This window comes from Sceloporus occidentalis, unplaced genomic scaffold (assembly GCF_023333645.1).
Source record: "Sceloporus occidentalis isolate IW3139 unplaced genomic scaffold, rSceOcc1.0.p SCAF_92, whole genome shotgun sequence".
Classification (NCBI taxonomy): Eukaryota; Metazoa; Chordata; class Lepidosauria; order Squamata; family Phrynosomatidae; genus Sceloporus; species Sceloporus occidentalis.
Genome location: NW_028317072.1, coordinates 1,760,786 through 1,778,602, shown reverse-complemented (window position 1 = coordinate 1,778,602; position 17,817 = coordinate 1,760,786). Strand labels below are relative to the sequence as shown.

At 42.2% G+C, this 17,817-nt stretch overlaps 1 protein-coding gene across 3 annotated transcripts in view; it reads left to right on the top strand.

The window, feature by feature from the left end:
* The window catches only part of ERGIC1 (endoplasmic reticulum-golgi intermediate compartment 1), a 133,278-nt gene that overhangs the window by 62,304 nt on the left and 53,157 nt on the right, over nt 1-17,817 (top strand). For all 3 annotated transcript variants that reach the window (XM_089496678.1, XM_089496676.1, XM_089496677.1), the window contains exon 3: nt 4,404-4,476. In XM_089496678.1, the coding sequence (XP_089352804.1) occupies nt 4,404-4,476 (73 nt within the window). The remainder of the gene's footprint in view (nt 1-4,403; nt 4,477-17,817) is intronic.

The following is a 17,817-nucleotide window of genomic DNA, read 5'->3' as shown; positions in this document are numbered from 1 at the left end:
CCAAGATGTTGAACAGGAATCCTCTAGCATCATTCTCAGGTCAGTCTTCCAAAAAGCAATGAAGAATAATGCATCTATGTCCCATCTCCCCACCCAGTCCCGTTTCTGGTGAAAGTCATCCACTAGGGTGAACAAAGCTGTCTTCATCCAATAACTAGACCTAAAACTAGATTGAAATGGATTAAGATGATCCATTCAGGACACTATTACACTCTCCAGTATCAACACTGTGCAGCTAGCCCTGGAGGAAGGATTGAAATAGCTAGGGAAAGGAAATGGATTGGCTTGGGCAGTGTTTTGCCCCCTCGTCAGCCTTTCTCACTGATACATCACACAGGGTTTATACTATTATGTTTCCTCTTCCTATGGTCATAAAACAAGCCTAATAAGCACAAACCAGTTTTGCATAAAGGGGGATTTGGTAGGGAGGAGAAGCTCAACCCGCAAGCAATGCACTTCCTCTTCCTTTAGCCATCTGTCATATTTCAGAGGTGACTGGCAGAAGCCTCAGCACTGATATGAGTGAGTCAAGTGGCAGTAAAATGGGGTCCAAGATCACAACTTGCTCCAGGCACTGATTGTAAATTAGGCAACTGTGGTCCTCCAGATTTTGTTGAACTGTAGCTCTCATGACCCCTCACCATTGGTTATGCCAGCTAAGACTGCTAGGAATTGCAGCCCATCAGCATTTGGAGGGCTACAGCTATATGAGCCAAGGTGGTGTAGTAGTTTGCGTGTTGGACAAAGAATCTGTAAGACTAGGATTCAAATCCCACTCAGCCATGGAAACTCACCGAGTGATAGTGGGAAAGCCACATAATCTCACCTTCTAAGCCTCAGCAGTCAAGAAGGTGATGGCAAACCTGTGAATAAATCTTGTCAACAAATCTATGGGCCTGTTACAGACTGCCAAAATAAAGCTGCTTCAGGTCTCTTTGGAGGTATGCTATTTAAATGATGCATGGGTCCTAAGAGTCCGGAGGTCGCGCCAAAGCCACACTCCATTCCTAAGCACTGGAGTGCAGCTTTGGTGCAGCTTCCAGATTCTTAGGATGCATGCATCATTTAAACAGCATACCTCCAAAGAGAACCGAAGCAGCTTTATTTTGGCAGTCTGTAACAGGCCTATGATAGGTTGCCAAAGTTGATCTGAAGGCATATAAGAGTTTCCCTATTGTGTCCTAGATCTTTTCTTCCTAAAGTGTGAATGAGTGACAAATAGGCTGCAACTTCAGCTTTCTCCATCCTGAGGAAAGCTCTCATCCCATCCTATAGATTGTCATCCTTAGAAGAAACATGAACCATTGAACAGCTGTGTCCATAAATTCTTTCAAGCTTATTCTGTTAAAACGAAACAAAACACAGCACTGCCATGATGATACATAGAACAAAGTTCAGGGAAAGAGGTTATAATTATGATGGCAAGCGAGATGTTAAAATGTCCTGTCATCATGACTGAAGAACAAACAAATAAGGTCATATGCTCCTTAGCCCCCAACTCCTATATTCTTAGGTTGTGATTTAAGGTGTCTTTTTCCTGCCTGTTTGCTGATGATTCAGCATGGAGTCAGAACGCAGAGAATGTTTGCTTTAATTCGTCAGTAAATACCAATCCTCTCCATTCTGTTCATAACAGTATCTCTTGCTGTTTTGCCCCACCCTGCATCTCATTCACATCCTTCACACACAGCAGATCATGGCTTTGGTGATGGTCTTTGAAACACATTTCAAGTTTTCTTGCAGGGATATCTGTATCAGCCTAATAATGTAACAAAACCACTCAGAAACAGTGTACAGGATTACAGTGACCTTCATGTTGTATATGGTAAACTGTGGTATAGAAAAGCAGGAGGGATCCCGCAGGAAAACAGGAGTTAAACACAATTTAAAGTACATTCGAATTTAAACAAAACTTGCAGAATCGGATAGAGCTTTATCACACTAGGGGAGATCCTGCAGGGAAAACGTGAGTTAAATACGATTTAAAGTACATTCAAATTTCAACCAAACTTGCAAATTTGGTTTTTCACACTAGGGACTGCCCAAGTGAAATAATGCGAAGTTAATCCGAACGCAAAGCAGGAAAAAAGGTAGCTTTTTTATTTTCGGATTGTTCTGAAAGTCAAAAAGCTGCCGGTTTTCTCTGCTTTGCATTCAAATTAACTTTGCATTATTTCACATTAACTGTGACATCATGTGATAAACTTTGGGCATTTCCAAGTTTCTTTGCTGTTCAGCCTACTGATATGAACTTGAGTACTCAGGAATGGTGTAGTGGTTGAGTGTTGGACTACAACTCTGAAGGCCAGGGCTCAATTTCCAGCTTGGCCACGAAACCACTGGGTGACCTTGGGCAAGTCATATACTCTCAACCTCACGGGAAGGCGAAGGCAAACCTCCTCTGAACAAATCTTGCCAAGACACCCCCCCCCCCCCCCCCGGATAGGGTCACCTTAGACTCATCATAAGTCAGAAGTGACTTGAAGGCACACAACAACAACATCTCAGGCCATAGCAAGTTGTGCCTTTGCTCCGATTTGGGGCATTAGAGGGAAAGATGGTAGTGGAAGGGAAAATCATAAAATTGGTGAATATAGTGAATGCTGTATTTCAGAGGATGTAAACCACCTGGGGGCAAATCACCTTTTGAATTTTCCTTGCCTAAGAATATCCTATGAAGAATTCATGGGTTGCCATAACTTGACAAGTGACTTGAACGCACACACAGGGTGAATTAACTACAGAGTAGGATTTAGATGGCTTCTAAATTCTGCTAAATCATAAATCTCACTGGACAGTTTGTGGCATTTGCTTGCTACCTTTCTGCCTAACCTACACCACAGGGTTGTTGTCAAAGGAAGTACTCAAATGACATCATCTGTGCTTACCTTGAGGAGAATCAGTGTGGCAGAAGGTGGTGATCTTTCAACTGGACTTTGCATGTAATATTCTCCACTGCTAATTTTGTGGTTTCAATTTTAGATAATGCATTTACTGCCACCTTAATTGACCATCTGTTTCCATGCTATTTTATGGGACAGTTGTTGTTGTTGTTGTTATTGTTGTTGTGTGCCTTCAATTAGTTTCTGACTTATGACAATCCTAAAGCAAACCTGTCATCTTTTTTTTTTTTTTGCAAGCTTCTTCAGGGTTTTTTCCCCATTGCCATCCTCTGAGGCTGAGAGAGTGTGACTTGCCCAAAGTCACCCAGTTAATTTCATGGCTGAGCTGGGAATCGTACTCTGGTCTCCAGAGTCATAGTCCAACACTCAAAACACTATGCCACACTGGCTCTTGGGACAGTTGCTAGCAGCTTGTTTATATAGGATTATTACAGGAAAGGGAGATTCCTATGGATTTGTATTTAGGAGTCCAACTGTACTGCTGCTCATGAACTCTCTTGAGCTGTGCAATAGAGGCTGGGGATATCTTGTTTTGTGATACTTGCTTTAATATAATGAGTGCTGCTGGAATCATAGAATCATAGAATCATACATTTGGAAGAGACCACTAGGGCCATCCAGTCCAACCCCCCTGCCATGCAGGAAATCACAATCAAAGCATCCCCGACAGATGGCCATCCAGCCTCCGTTTAAAGACCTCCAAGAAAGGAGACTCCACCACTCTCTGAGGGAGTGTGTTCCACTGTCGAACAGCCCTTAACTGTCAGGAAGTTCCTCCTAATGTTGAGGTGGAATCTCTGTTCTTGGAGCTTGCATCCATTGTTCCATGTTCTAGTCAGGTCAAGCATCTTGCAACTGCAGCAGGAAGAAAAATGAACTTTGCAAAAAACCCTTAACAACTTCAGATCGGTGTGTCTCTCGAGAATGACACTACTCATGGATACCAAAATCCATGGTTGTTTAAGGCCCATTATAAACAATGGCATAATAAATTGGTGTCCCTTTATATGAAATGGCAAAATCAAGATTTCTTTTTTGGAATTTAAAAAAAATTCAAGCCATTGATGGTTGTTGAATCATGGGATGCAGAATCCATGGATACAGAGACTCAACTGTATTATACAGTAGTTCCAACCTATGGAATCCTAGGAATTACAGTTTAGGGAGATGTGTTTACAATTTTAATCCAGAGTACTCTAGTGCCTCAGAAGGCTATAAACCTCATGTTTCCATAGGGTGTGATCGTGGCAGTTAAAGTGGAATCATAGTACTATAATTGTGTACTGTGAAATAGCCCTGGTTTTAGGAGAGAAGGTGACAGGGTATTTCATAGGGGTAGATCTTATTGGATTCATGCTCTCTTCAAAACATCCAAGAGCAGTTGGAGGAAGGAAGAGCAATTGTGGAGTCAACCTGAAGTATATTGGTACTGTGAGGATATCTTCAAATTTTTCTGCCAGCAAGCTGGAACTAAGCTTTATCTTCTTATGTCTTTTCTAGTTTCTGTTTGCTGCTGCTTCTTCATACTGTTTCTCTTCCTGTCTGAGCTTACTGGATTCATTGCTACTGAAGTGTAAGTATAAACCCTTGTTGATGGCAGTTCCTTCCTTTTCAAAAGTGGCCAATTCACCCAAAGATTTACATTATTTACAGCTCTGATGCCTAATTCTGCAATATTGATGCATATAAAAATCTGTGTTTATTTTTAGGTTGATGGCTTTTCCCTAGCCTTTTCCCAAGTAAATGGGTAACATCTTTTTTAAAATGACAAATTCCCACATGAAGGAATGTCTGTGGGTCATTTATATTTTTGGAAGCCTCGGTTTACTAGTATACATAGAAAGGCAGTAGAAAAAGAATCATTTTATTTACTTTATGGAAGAATGGCAGATTGAGGTATAACTGATATTGTTCTGGTATTTAGATGTTTATATGTAAGGAACAGATGATACTGCCCTTTGGTGTTGTCTTTCCCCCCCACGCCTCTCTAGACTGTCACCAAAGTATAATACAGGGAACTCTTTTTGATTCAATGCAGTTTGTTTCCCCTGTAGTTAACAAACACCAAATGTTTTACAGAGCTGGACTAAGTAGGAGATATTACTGACTCTACATAATCTAGTGAGAGACTTACTTTCTTTGTTCATGTCTACTATGTTTATTTATTTATTTTTAGGTTAAGCTTTTTGCACATACAATATGAGGCTTCATGAAGACAGATCTTGCTAAAACTAAGGAGTGTGAAATGCACACTGAACTAGGATCTGTTATTTCCTTTAACACATAGGCTGGAAGCATATTGGTGAGTTATGCCAGTGGGGCTACTCTGGAGAGGCTGGTAGTGGTAGCAGGTAAAATGTGTAGAAGGAAGAAAATGTAGTGGCCTTGAAGAGAGAAAGGCATTGGAGAAGTAGGTGGTTTAGAGGTGGCAGATTTTGTCTGCTTACACTTTCCACCATTCCACAACTTTGGAACAAGTGAGCCAGGTAGTATATTTGAGAATTGAGATTACTCCCAATTTTAGAACTTCAGGTTTAAAACTTAATGTATGATTTCTTGTAATAATTTTTTGATTCTACAGTAAAGTTGCTGCTTCATTATTGTTCTCCAAGTGATAGGCTTAAAGTCACACACAAATGGTATAATGCAGAACATATTGCCATAGCTCTCTGGAGTGGATAGCTTTTATTTTTATTTTTTATTTTTAGAGAAGGAAGCCTGATGAGCCTCCATAAAGATTATTTTCTAGTGGAGGTTCATCAGGTTGTCTCACTGTCAAGCTTCCAGTGATAAAGGTATTCTGGAAGGCTTTTGGATGAGCTTTGCGGTTTTAGTAGTTTTATTTTCATGCTGGTCCTTGGATTTGAAATGTGGTAATATGTTCATGTGTTTGGGGAAAGTGACAGCATTTTTTTTTTTTTTTTGTTTGAGGACTTTGTCCTCACAGATAGAAATGAATTCAGATAAATAAATATGACTGTTAGCAATGTTATCAGTAACTCACTAATATTTTTTTAAAAAAAAGCAGTGTTATCAGTAACAAGTAAATTATTTGAAATTTATTCTTCAAAACATGAAATGACATATGTGAATTCCCAAGACACAACAAATTTTAATTTCCTTCTTCAGGTTCTCTTCCTATTATTAAACAGAAATCTGATTCAATTACTGACACTTAATATGAACAAATTCATCCTGGTTAACAAGTTACTCATTTGCATCCTGTCCATATCTTGATGAGCTCAGTGTGTTGCCCTTGGCAAACAATTCTTTCAGTATTAGGCAGGAATGAATTTTCTTAGAAGAGAGCACTTGAATGAATAAACTGTGATGTCAAGCCACTGAGAGATCCTACTCATCATGAGAGGTGATGATAGTTGAAGTACATAGGAAAACATTTGGCATGATCCATGTTTTCTGGCTTTGAACTGCTGCCTTGAGTTGTCTTTGTATTACAGCTGGCCCTTTGTATTTGCAGGGTTTAGGGAAACAAGACCCCTGCAAATGTAGAAAAACTGTAAATACCCCCCCCCCCCCCATGGCAGCCACTTCCACGGTGGAAGGGGCTCAGAAAATGGAGCGTTTCCTTCTTCTAGCCCCTGCTGTCCTGGAAAGACTTGGGAGAAGTGTCTCTCAAGTCCTTCCAGAGTAGCAGAAGTTTGGGGGATGGAGCACTCCCTTCCTCTGACCCTTCCCACCCTGGAAGGCCTTGGGAGAAGTGTCTTTCAAGCATTTCCAGGGCAGCAGGGGTTTGGGAAATAGTGTGCTCCCTTCCTCCAGCCCCTGTCATCCTGGAAAGCCTTGGGAGAACCGCCTCTCAAGCCTTTCCAGGGTGGGAAGGGCTATGGGTTAAACATTTACAAATAACCAAAACCGTGAATGTCAAACCTGTGAATGTGGAGGGCCAACTGTACAGTGCATTTTGAAGATGATATTACCTTTTGCTTTTTACTTGGCTTTTATTTCCATGCCAGCCTTGTATCTATTTGACCTGATCTCTAGAATTTCCATTATCTTTCTTGCCAGAAAGTCATGGGAACATTGTATAATTACTGACAAGAAGAACTTTAGTTGTTCTAGGTTTTGCTTTTATTAAAGCATCTCAGAATAACCAAATTTTACAGTCTAAAAGAAGTGGTGTCTGTGCTCAAGGAAATATTTTAAATAGTGTGTGTTCCTTGAAATCTTTTTCTCATTATTATTCTGTTTATCTTGATAACTACCATATATCTGTCTATCTATATATAAGAAAGTAAAGGTTTTGTTCATTTTTAATTTCCCTTTGAAATCCATGGTACAGAAGAGAAACATATTAAGGACAGGATTAAAGACCAAACCAAAGATGGTGTTAGTCCCTTACATAGTTCTGTCATAAATGCAGGTGTCTTTTTCTGACAAATAGGCAGTGAGGCACACTGATCTAGACTTGGGCCTCACATAGGGTATGTGTGTGCCTTCCAATCACCTGTTGACTTATGGCAACTTCATGAATTCCATACAGTTTTCTCAGGCAAGAAATAGTCAGAAGTGGTTTTGCCAGTTCCTTCCTCTGAAACATAACCTACAGCACCTTAGTGTTCATTGGTGTTCTCCCATGTAGGTACGAACCTCGGATGATCCCACTTAACCTTCCAAGAGCAGATAGAATCTGGTGTCTTTAAGGTATTTAGGGGGTTTTAACTTTTTCCCTCCACTGTGGGCCTGATGTAGACTGGGAAGCCGACACCTGTAATTTGCATTATAGAAAAAGGGCCCAAAAAGACAGGCCAAAATAAAACTGCTTCGGGTCACTTTGGAGGTATGCTGTTTAAATGATACACACATCTTAAGAGGCTGGAAGCTGTGCCAAAGTTGCACTCCAGTCCTTGGGACTGGAGCGTGGCTTTGGCATATCTTCTGGCTTCTTAGGATGCACGCATCATTTAAACAGCATACCTCCAAAGTGACCTGAAGCAGCTTTATTTTGGCCTGTCTGTTTGGGCCCAAAGAGTACCAATGGCTTCAAGGAGACCTTTCTTAAGTACAGATTAGAGGTAGTTTGGGGGAAGGGTTCTTATAGCCACCTAACCTTGCAGACTAGGGTACCATATTGGACTCCTCCCATATGTTGGCTATTAAATTCTCCCAGCCACCAATCCTAAGTGTAGAGTTTACATGACTAACACTGCATGTAGTCTGGCACTAAATTAGGTGAATTTGTTAAGGATAGAGGAAGCATTTCCTGATTTAATACTTGCTATAAATGAATACTCTGTGGTGCAGTGCAGGCAGATCATTTCCTTAACTGTTAACTAATGATTTTTGCCATAGCAGAAGCATCTGCTGAAGTGTCATGTGGGTGGATAAGTGGTGCAGATTTCCCTTGGTAAATCACAACACCAGGAAAGGCCCTTGGAATATTGATAGTTGTCTCATCCATATAATTATCAGCAGCAGGGCCCTATCTTGGTGATTTTGAAACTGCTTGAAGAGCTGGCTGGCAAGAAGTCCAGACAATCTCATTTCATTGTATGGTACAGTCATATACTCTGATGTATTGTTATAATAGAGCATAGGAATTTAGTGGTGGTCTCTCAGCAGTTGTCAACTGAACCTGTTGCTCTGATAATGAACCCATGAACAGGAATGGCAGTGAGCCACTGGTGTGTCAGAACAGGATATAGTGCCCTCACATCTGTGTAGGATTCAGAAAACTTTATTTTGGGGTGATACAGTTTTCAGAGTTCCCAGAAGGCGATTTTATAGTGATGAGGGGCTTAACACAGAAGAGTTAAAAGTCAAGTTGGAATGCAGATAGGAAAAGTTTAAAGTGTTGTGAAAATATATAATGCTCTCTAATGTAAACAACAAACAAGAAAAACTTGTCATCAAGGTGACTGTGCAGTGTGGCAAAAGCCTTAAAATAGGAAGTTGTGAGACGGCCAACCCTTAAAAAGAAGTGGACTCTCTGGATTATTCTTTCTAAAAGTTGGCATTTTATCAAGCTGCAGGAGAGAGAAGGGAAGGAAAGTATTTCATGAGCTCTTCTGGGAGATCAACTTCCCCTTGCTATCATGCTGCAGCAAAGAGAGTGTGAGGGTTTCCTTAGGGTTGTCTTAAGTCAGAAATGACTTGCACACAACAACAATAGGAGTGGGCAAGTGAGTGAGACTCAAAGGCCAATTTTACACTCGTAGGAGTCACTATAGACAGTGAAGACCCTGAGTATATGGGGATATAATTCCCTCCAAAATTCAAAACTAGAAGTCACTTCTAGTTTCATGGGACAGGTGAATTTTGAGGGGAGCCTTGTGGGCTTCATGCTCCTGATTTTCATGCAAAACCACTACCCATGGAGGCTTCCAGAAGTGAAAAATAGCTTGGGGCTGAAATATTTTTGGCATGGGGATCAGAAGTCTGAAGGGCCTGCAAAAACAGTCCAAGCCCCCACATGCTGCCAACTCCTTTCCCTTTCAGTGTGTGTGTGTCCACACACATGCTTGATGGATCTCCTCTTTTTCCTATTTCAGGTGGGTATGGGTAGGGTTGCCATACTGCCGGACCTCTAAACCGGGGAAAATGTAGGACAAAATTTTCAAATGTAGGACACACAAAATGTGTCCTACATTTGAAAATTTTGTCCTACATTTTCCCTCGCGATCACGGCGGGGAGCGGAGGCCAAGCGGCGAGGGAAAGCCTCCACTTAAGGAAGGAGGCGAGGAGACCGCCGGCCATCGCCGGGGCCTTGCCTTGTTCCTGGCCCCCGCAGGGACCAGGAAGGAGGCGAGGAGACTGCCGGCCATCGCCGGGGCCTCACCTTGTTCCTGGCCCCCGCAGGGACCAGGAAGAAGGTGAGAAGGCTGCAGGGAGGCGGGGAGGTTGGCGCGGCTGCGCCCAAGAGGCGCTGCCTCCCTGCAGCCTCCTCCGCCCCAGGCCTCGCAGCCCTCCTCTTCCTCCGCGTGGCCATGCGCAGTGGAGGAGGAGGAGGGCAGCGAGGCCCCGAGGGTTGCCTAGCAACCCCGCTGCAACCGGGCTTTTCCCGGTTTTTGACGGCACCCGTGCCGGGACCGGACAAGTGCCGCCAAAACCGGGAAAAACCCGGTTGCAGCCGAGTTATGGCAACCCTAGATGGGGATAAGGCAGGAAATGGGAAGAATAGTTGATGCTAAAAGTACCCATGTGTCTAATGTTTTACCTCCTCCTCCCCTTGAGATGTAAAAAAATCAGGGCCGGGGAATAAATGTTCATCATGGTGAGATAAAGCCTTCTAGATGCATGTCGATGAGCATGTTCTTGAATAACTTCCATCCTTCACTGCTTTCTATTCACATCTAAAATAACACACAAAATGGGATGGAGAGAGTTTTGGCTCCCCAAGTGATGGCTAAAGGAAATGAGGTCAGTGTTCCATATTTGGATTTCTGCAAACTTGACTGTCACAAACAGGTGCCCAGCTCCACTAAGTGAGTGACTCAAGTGGTTAAGAAAATAATGCTGCAAGTGTTAAATGCCTTTGGTATTTCCTGGGCAGGAGTGATGCCAGGTTGAGATCCATCTGAAGTCACTCATTGTAATTTCTAACCACCTTCCCTACCTCATTTTGCTGATACATCAGAAACTAAATAACCTCTTTCATAGTTAACCCACATCTGTAGCTTAACCGGTGGCTGATATTATTCTAATAGTCTAACTGGTGAGACGATAGTCATGTACGCCTTGACCTAATTAATACTCTGAAGAAGTGATGTTAAAAATCTTTCTGTGTATTCCTCAATTAAGGTGGAATGAAATAATTAGCCTGGTTGATGCCACAATTAATTGATAGCTATACAGCAGGGATGCAGCTGTGCTTGTAGAGTTGGCCACTGAAGTGGAAAAAAATCAAATAGTGCCACAATTTTTTTATATCAAAGGCACCTTCTTGGTACTGTTATGTAATTATGATTTATCTGGCATTTGCAACAGGGATTTAAAAAAACCCTAAAATGCAATGATTCTCTCTAACGTAGCCTGTTGTACTTAAATGAGAACAAAATGCAGATGAGTTGCAGTAAGTATGTCATTCAGTCCAGGATTATAACAGTATATACAGTAAGAGGAAGAGGACAAATCATCCTTGTATAACTATTTTACATCTGTTGTAATGACCTAATACTTGCTATGCTCTTTGTAATAATTTTAAAAATCCTCTAATGTAGTTATCAATGGGTTAGAGGAACACATAAAGATTCAGGTTCTTTTGCATCAGTCCCCCCCCCCCCCCCGATAAATGATGGTGCGGCAGTTCTGTTAACTCTATATCACCAAGATTTGTGGGATTTTGAATTCAGTAGTCACATTTCATTTCACTTTTGCCCTTCTCCAGCCTTGTACTGACTTTTGTACTGGTCCTCCTTTCTAGAATTTTAATTTTGTAGTTTTCAGTTTCCTGAATAAATGTCAAACATCCACCCAGGTAGATACTTATGCATATACAGTAACTTGTGCAAGTGTGAGTGAGAGAGACAGGAAAACATGAGACAAAATTATGGAGTAACTTAAGTTCACATGAACAGGAAATAGGTTTGAATTTTGTGAAAGTAAATTGAAAGAATATATAGGATATATGATGGGTGGTGCACAGATCCAGATACACTCCTAAGTTTTATGGTGGTGGGAGAAGAAGCAGGCTCATGTGGTTGGATTGTGTGTAGAAAGTAATAGGAACCAAATCAGTCCAGATCTATTATGTTTAACTAACTTGCACTTTTGCACATTTAAAAGCAAGAATTAAGGCAGTTTTTAGATCATGGAATGTATTGGGAACTGCCTTTTCTTTTTGCAAGAATCTTAGTATGATGTGAATGCACCCTTAAAAACTGGTGAATGTTGCTGTAGTAAAAAACAATAAAAAGTGTTATGGCACATTAAAGACTAGCTAGCAAATTCATGATGGCATAAGTTTTCAAAGAACTTCAGTTAGTATTTCATGGATCTCATATATGATGTTCTTATGATATACTTTTAGGGTACATGGTAAAGAAGGGTTCTACTGAGTTGTGCAAAAGTTATGCCCTCACCCTTACAAGTCTGGAAACTTTGGTCCTTTCAGGAGTCCTGCAGAACTGTACGAGCAAAATATAATGTGCTCAACAGGATTCCAGTTACACCTTCTTCTTTGTGGTTTCTGTGATTCACACATATGGGTAGTTCTGGACCTGCCCAGAGGTGCTCTGAAAGCTGTAGAGCTCAGCAGTGCTTTGTGGTTGGTATCCCATCCTGACTTCATACCATATGTCTAGGCAGGATTCCCACCCTCCCCTTTGGTTTCTTTCCATCTAAACATCTTTGCCAATTTTGGTTTTATTTCTAAATGAGCCTTCATTTTGGACATTATCATGGAGGCTTGCTTAATTCTTTGTTTGAGGGAGTTTCCTTCCCTTCTGTGAGCTGCTAGGCTCATGATATGGAGAGTATTTTTCAAGCAGTATGTTGGCTATGGGAACAAAATTACATAATCTGAGTATTACTTTCACTGCTTCTTTTGCCTAGGATAAGAGCACATTGTTAAAAATGCTGAGGTTGTCTAAAGTTTATTAAGCAGACCTTGACCCTCTGTAATTCTGTTTCCAGGGAAAGATCACGAATGGCCTTTTAAAGAGGCATATCTGCTAGTGCTGATTTTTTGCAGAAACACTGAGAAGCTTATGAAGAATCCTATAGTTCCCAGGAACAAGATTTGAAAACTGCAGCCTCAGAGCAACTGTTAATTGTTCTAACAGAGGGAGTGTGATTTAATGGCTTAAAGAAAACAATGCATTTGACTCCTAAATTGCTTTCTTAATGTTATGACTGGCAGACCTTGGACAAGTAACTTTGCTTCTGTTTCTTATTATGACAGGCTTCAAAATGAGAATAAACTGTATCTCTCTGTCTACTTCCTTAGTTTAATTAATGCTTGCTCAACACTTCTGAGATACTTTAATGAAAGGTGTTGCAAGATTGTCAGAGTGCCGGGGTTATGCCATTCATCCTCATAATTGAGGTGTGTAGGTTAACAGGAAACAGAAGGTTGTGTGCTATTGGTGCCAATTACAATGGCTAACTCAGAGGAATGTTGACACCTCTAACCTCCATTTTCTTTTATACTAGTCTGGGAACTGTAGTTCCTTCCTTAGTTGGCTAGTGTGTTTCAAACATTCTTGATCTAAGCTGAGAGGAAATGGCCAAGAGGCTGGGCTCATCATAAATCTTAAAATAGAAAAATAACACCATACTCTGTTGCACTTCCATTTTACTTGCTTGGTCCTGAACATAAATTTGGAAACTAAGACCCTGCTTTGTGTTGGGTTTAGCCCTCTCATACTGATTTGAGAACAGGGACGCACAGTGATAACATGGAAACTAAGAACTATGTCATAACTATGAGAGTTGAGAAATGTATTTAAGGCCTGGAACAGACGGGCCGTTCGTGATGCCCTCGTCACGTGCTAGGGTTGCCTCGGGGCGGTGCACCCATATGCCCCTCAACCCTAGCACGTAACGAGGGTGTAACAATGGCGGCACCCTGTATACATAGTGCTTACATAACGTAGGCCACCACCACGACTTGAGAAGAACCTGCTTTTCTCGGGTTCTTTTTCCACCGGTGGGAAGCCGCGTGGTTTGGTGGCTGCAGCTTCGCTCCGGTGGAAAAACAGGGGCCGGCAGGCCACTGTTTTTTGGCGGTCTGTCCCACACCTAGGACACTAGAATGTACTGTGGGGCTTGATGAATGGATCCACATGGGCTTGTGCCACACACAAGAGAAAGTGCCCTTCCAGCTTTTATCTCCCCCCTCCTCCCCATTTCTCTGTCTTATAATTGGTTGCCTTTTTGAAAATGTGTCTTCCCATTGGTGGGCAACTGCAGGGGGTTGAGAGGCCCTTCCATGGTTGGTTGGTTTGTTAAGCACTGTCCATTAGCTAGTTTTCAGGCCCAAAATTCTGGGGGGAGGGTTAATTGGAGGTCCTGAAAATGTGTGGGCTTCTGGAGGGCCTCAGGGGCTGCACATGGGCCATAGGCTGCACTATGCTTCAGCCCTAAACTTTGATTGGGAGTAGAATTACTGTAGCATTTCCAGAGTAGGTATTGGTTTTCTCGTTTTTAGGGAGAACAGAAAGACTTTGGATCTAGCAGGTCTGAGGCTTCTCTTGATGCCCCTTTGGCCCACACTCTTTTTGACAGAACAGGCTCAAATGAACAAATAGTGGCCATGAAGCTTTGCATCACTGCAGCAAGGCTTCCAGCGGTGATGTTTCTTCTCCAGATGTAGACTTTCCTCTCCGTGGGCTAGTAGAAGGTTAACAACCCAGTTTATGGTAGCTCCCAAAAGGAGTAGCACTTGGGAGGGTTGTTTCTAATGACATTTCTAAAGTATTGATTTTAAGGAGGAAGAATGAAGAAAACTGTCCAAACTGTACATGACCTGTAAGTTTTTTGCAAGACCTGTAGGATTTTTTGAGGCAAGAAACATCTGTTTACAACATACTTGTAGTGGTGTTTGTTATGCAAGAGAGACAAGACAAAGCAGTTGGACCATTTGGCTTGGAAAAACATGTGTGGGGCAGGTTGCATTTCTGGAATCTGTGATGATACTATTAAGCTTATCGCACAGGCCCTGGGGAACGTGGAATGGAAGGGAACAGAATGGAGAAATAACACATATTACTGCACGGGAGAACGCTGCCGATGCCACTGGAAGTCCCCGAAACGTTTCCCATCTGTCCCACAGCAGCCGATTTTCAAGAACTCCTCAGAATCGTTCTTGAAAATCAGCTGCTGTGGGACGGATGTGTGATATATCTGATGAGGTTGAATTCTGAAGCAAAGGGAGGAAACCAACTTTTTTTCCTAAAAAGAAATAATTCATTGTAAAATGTGGGCTAGACAAGGTAAGTGTTACATGGATTTGTAATTGATTGACTGGCCAAACACAAAGGGTGCTCAATGATGGCTTTTCATCCTGGAGAGAAGTGACCAGTGGGGTCCCACAGGACTCTGACCTGGGCCCAGTGCTATTCAACATCTTTATCAATGACTTGAATGACAGAATTGGGGGCATACTTATCAAATTTGCAGATAACACCAAATTAGGAGGAATGGCTAAAACTCCAGAGGACAGAATCAAAATTCAAAATGACCTGAATAGACTAGAAAGCTGGGCCAAAGCTAACAAAATGAAATTCAGCATGGAGAAATGTAAGGTACTGTACTTAGGGCGAAAAAATGAAATACACAGATATAGGATGGGGACACCTGGATGAACGATTCTACATGTGAAAGGGATCTAGGAGTCCAAGTAGACCACAAGTTGAACATGAGTCAACATTGTGATGCGGCAGCTAAAAAGGCCAATGCAATTTTAGGCTGCATCAATAAAAGTATAGTGAATAGATCAAGAGAAGTGATAGTGTCACTGTATTCTGCTCTGGTCAGGCCCCACCTGGAATATTGTGTCCAGTTCTCGGCACCACAATTTAAAAAGGATGTGGAGAAACTGGAGCATGTCCAAAGGAGAGCGACTAAAATGGTGAACGGTCTGGAAACCATGTCCTATGAGGAACGACTCAGGGAGCTGGGGATGTTTAGCCTGGAGAAGAGAAGGTTAAGAGGTAATATGATAGCCCTGTTTAAATATTTGAAGGGATGTCATTATTGAGGAGGGAGCAAGCTTGTTTTCTGCTGCTCCAGAGAACAGGACCCGGAACAATGGATGCAAGCTACAGGAAAAGAGATTCCACCTCAACATCAGGAGGAACTTCCTGACAGTAAGGGCTGTTTGACAGTGGAACACACTTCCTCGGAGTGTAGTGGAGTCTCCCTCCTTGGAGGTCTTTAAACAGAGTCTGGACGGCCATCTGTTGGGGATGCTTTGATTGAGAGTTCCTGCATGGCAGGGAGTTGGAGTGGATGGCCCTTGCGGTCTCTTCCATGATCATTTTAAAAAACTTCATGGAAGCTGTTGAAAACAGGTTATTTATTCTAAATATTGATAGCTGAAAACATTTTTATCCAAATCCTCTTTTTTATATGGGGGAAAACATTTATTGCATCCTGTTAAAGCAGAAAGGAAAGGAAAGGTCTGAGAAGTTTTTGATGGATATAATTAGAAAGTAGCTGAACAAGGATATACTGTAAATGTGTTTGTAACAGTAAAATTCAAGGCATTTGACTGATTACCTCCCCCCGCCCCGACACTGTAAGATAATAACATCTATATGTGTTGAAACAGTTTAATATGACTGATGAAGAAAAATATGTGCAAATTCAGAGGCTTCAGTTATAAGGAGGCAGTCTCTCCTTCTTGGGGCAAATATATAAGATGGTTATTTGATCTCCTTTCTTACCTAAACCTCTCTCTGCAGCTGCTGCTTATGTAATTTGTAGATCTGGCCAGATTGTCCTGGAAAGCTCCCCTATCAGCCTTGCTCAAGTCTGCCTAGGAATCTTAAGTATTTATATTTTCTGGAAGCTTCTACAACACAGGAAGATTTGCTTCATTTATTTAAAGTACTGAGTAGAGGCTTGGGAGAGAGTCAAGCTTGTTTATCCTTTCTGCCTTCCCTTCCTCCGCCCTTCCTTTGAGGCACCTGTGGAGGCTTAGCATAGCATTATGGAAGCAATACCATAAACAGTTTTTTAATAGTATATTCCAAATAGCTATGCTCTGGTGGTCCACGAGGCAAGCAATATCGTTATTAGGACCAGCCAAATTACTACAGAAGTGTGCATACTTTCAGGTTCTCCACAACATTTCATCAGTCTTTATAATGGGACAGACTTCATTGAAATCAACTCCCAAGTGTTAGCTAGTGGTTGGAGGGAATTTAACCCTCAGTTCAAAATCCCTCTTTCAGTGATAAACTAATATAGGCGGGTTACAGACTGCCATAAAGTACGCGCTCTGCGCGTACTAGGGTTAGGAAGGGCCGTATTAGGGTTAGGAAGGGTCTTACCTTCCTCACGGCCCTTCTCCGTAGTATGTGCGGAGCGCGTCGTAAATGGCAGCGCCCATCCACATGGGCACCACCATTTTGACGTCTTGGATGCATAGCGTCCAGATGTGTCACAGCAGAAGTGACGCCGCGAGGGCGCACTTTGCCCCTCACGGTGCCACTTCCGCATTTTGAAAAGGAGCGCCATTTTGGCGCTCCTTTTTCGCTGCGCCGGGAAGTCTCACGGTCTGGCCATTGAGGCTTCCCTCCGCAGCGAATGGCGGCGGCGGGAAAACAGCCGCTTGAGGGCGGTCTGTAACCCGCCATAGTGTTACTCATTCAAACTGTCTTTATTGCTTTACAGTGGGGCAGGGATCATACAAGATCAGTACAATTCAGTGGTGGTTCCTGGAGGCAGAGTTTACAGTGGTAGCCAGTGGTTACAAATATTGTACTGGTCCCTGGTATACTAGAAGGAAAAAAACACCCTGCTAGTCCTCCACATCAGATAGCCCAAGAAGCACTACTCTTGGCAGCCCTAGCAACATAGCCCAGATCTACAAGCTTTCCTGAAAGCATTGCTTTGAATGTTCCTTGATGGCTGATAAAGCTGTACTCCTTCTGTTTCAAATGTAATGTCTATTAGAATGGCACCTGTCTATGTTGGTAAGTCATTTCCAACTTATGGTGACCCTAAGATGACCCTGTCATGGGTTTTTCTTCACAAGATTTCTTCCGAGAGCATTTGCCTTTACGTTCCTCTAGGGCTTAGAGAGAGTGACTTGCCTACAGTCGCCCGGTGGATTTCCATGACTGAGCAGGGATTTGAACCCTGATCTCCAGAATCATAGTCCAATGCTCAAACCACTACACCACACTATCTATAGAATGGGAAAATCCTAACTTAAAGAGACAGGTTGCATAGCCTTCTTATAGGATTATATTTGCTTCCACTATGATCTATATATTCACTTAGTAC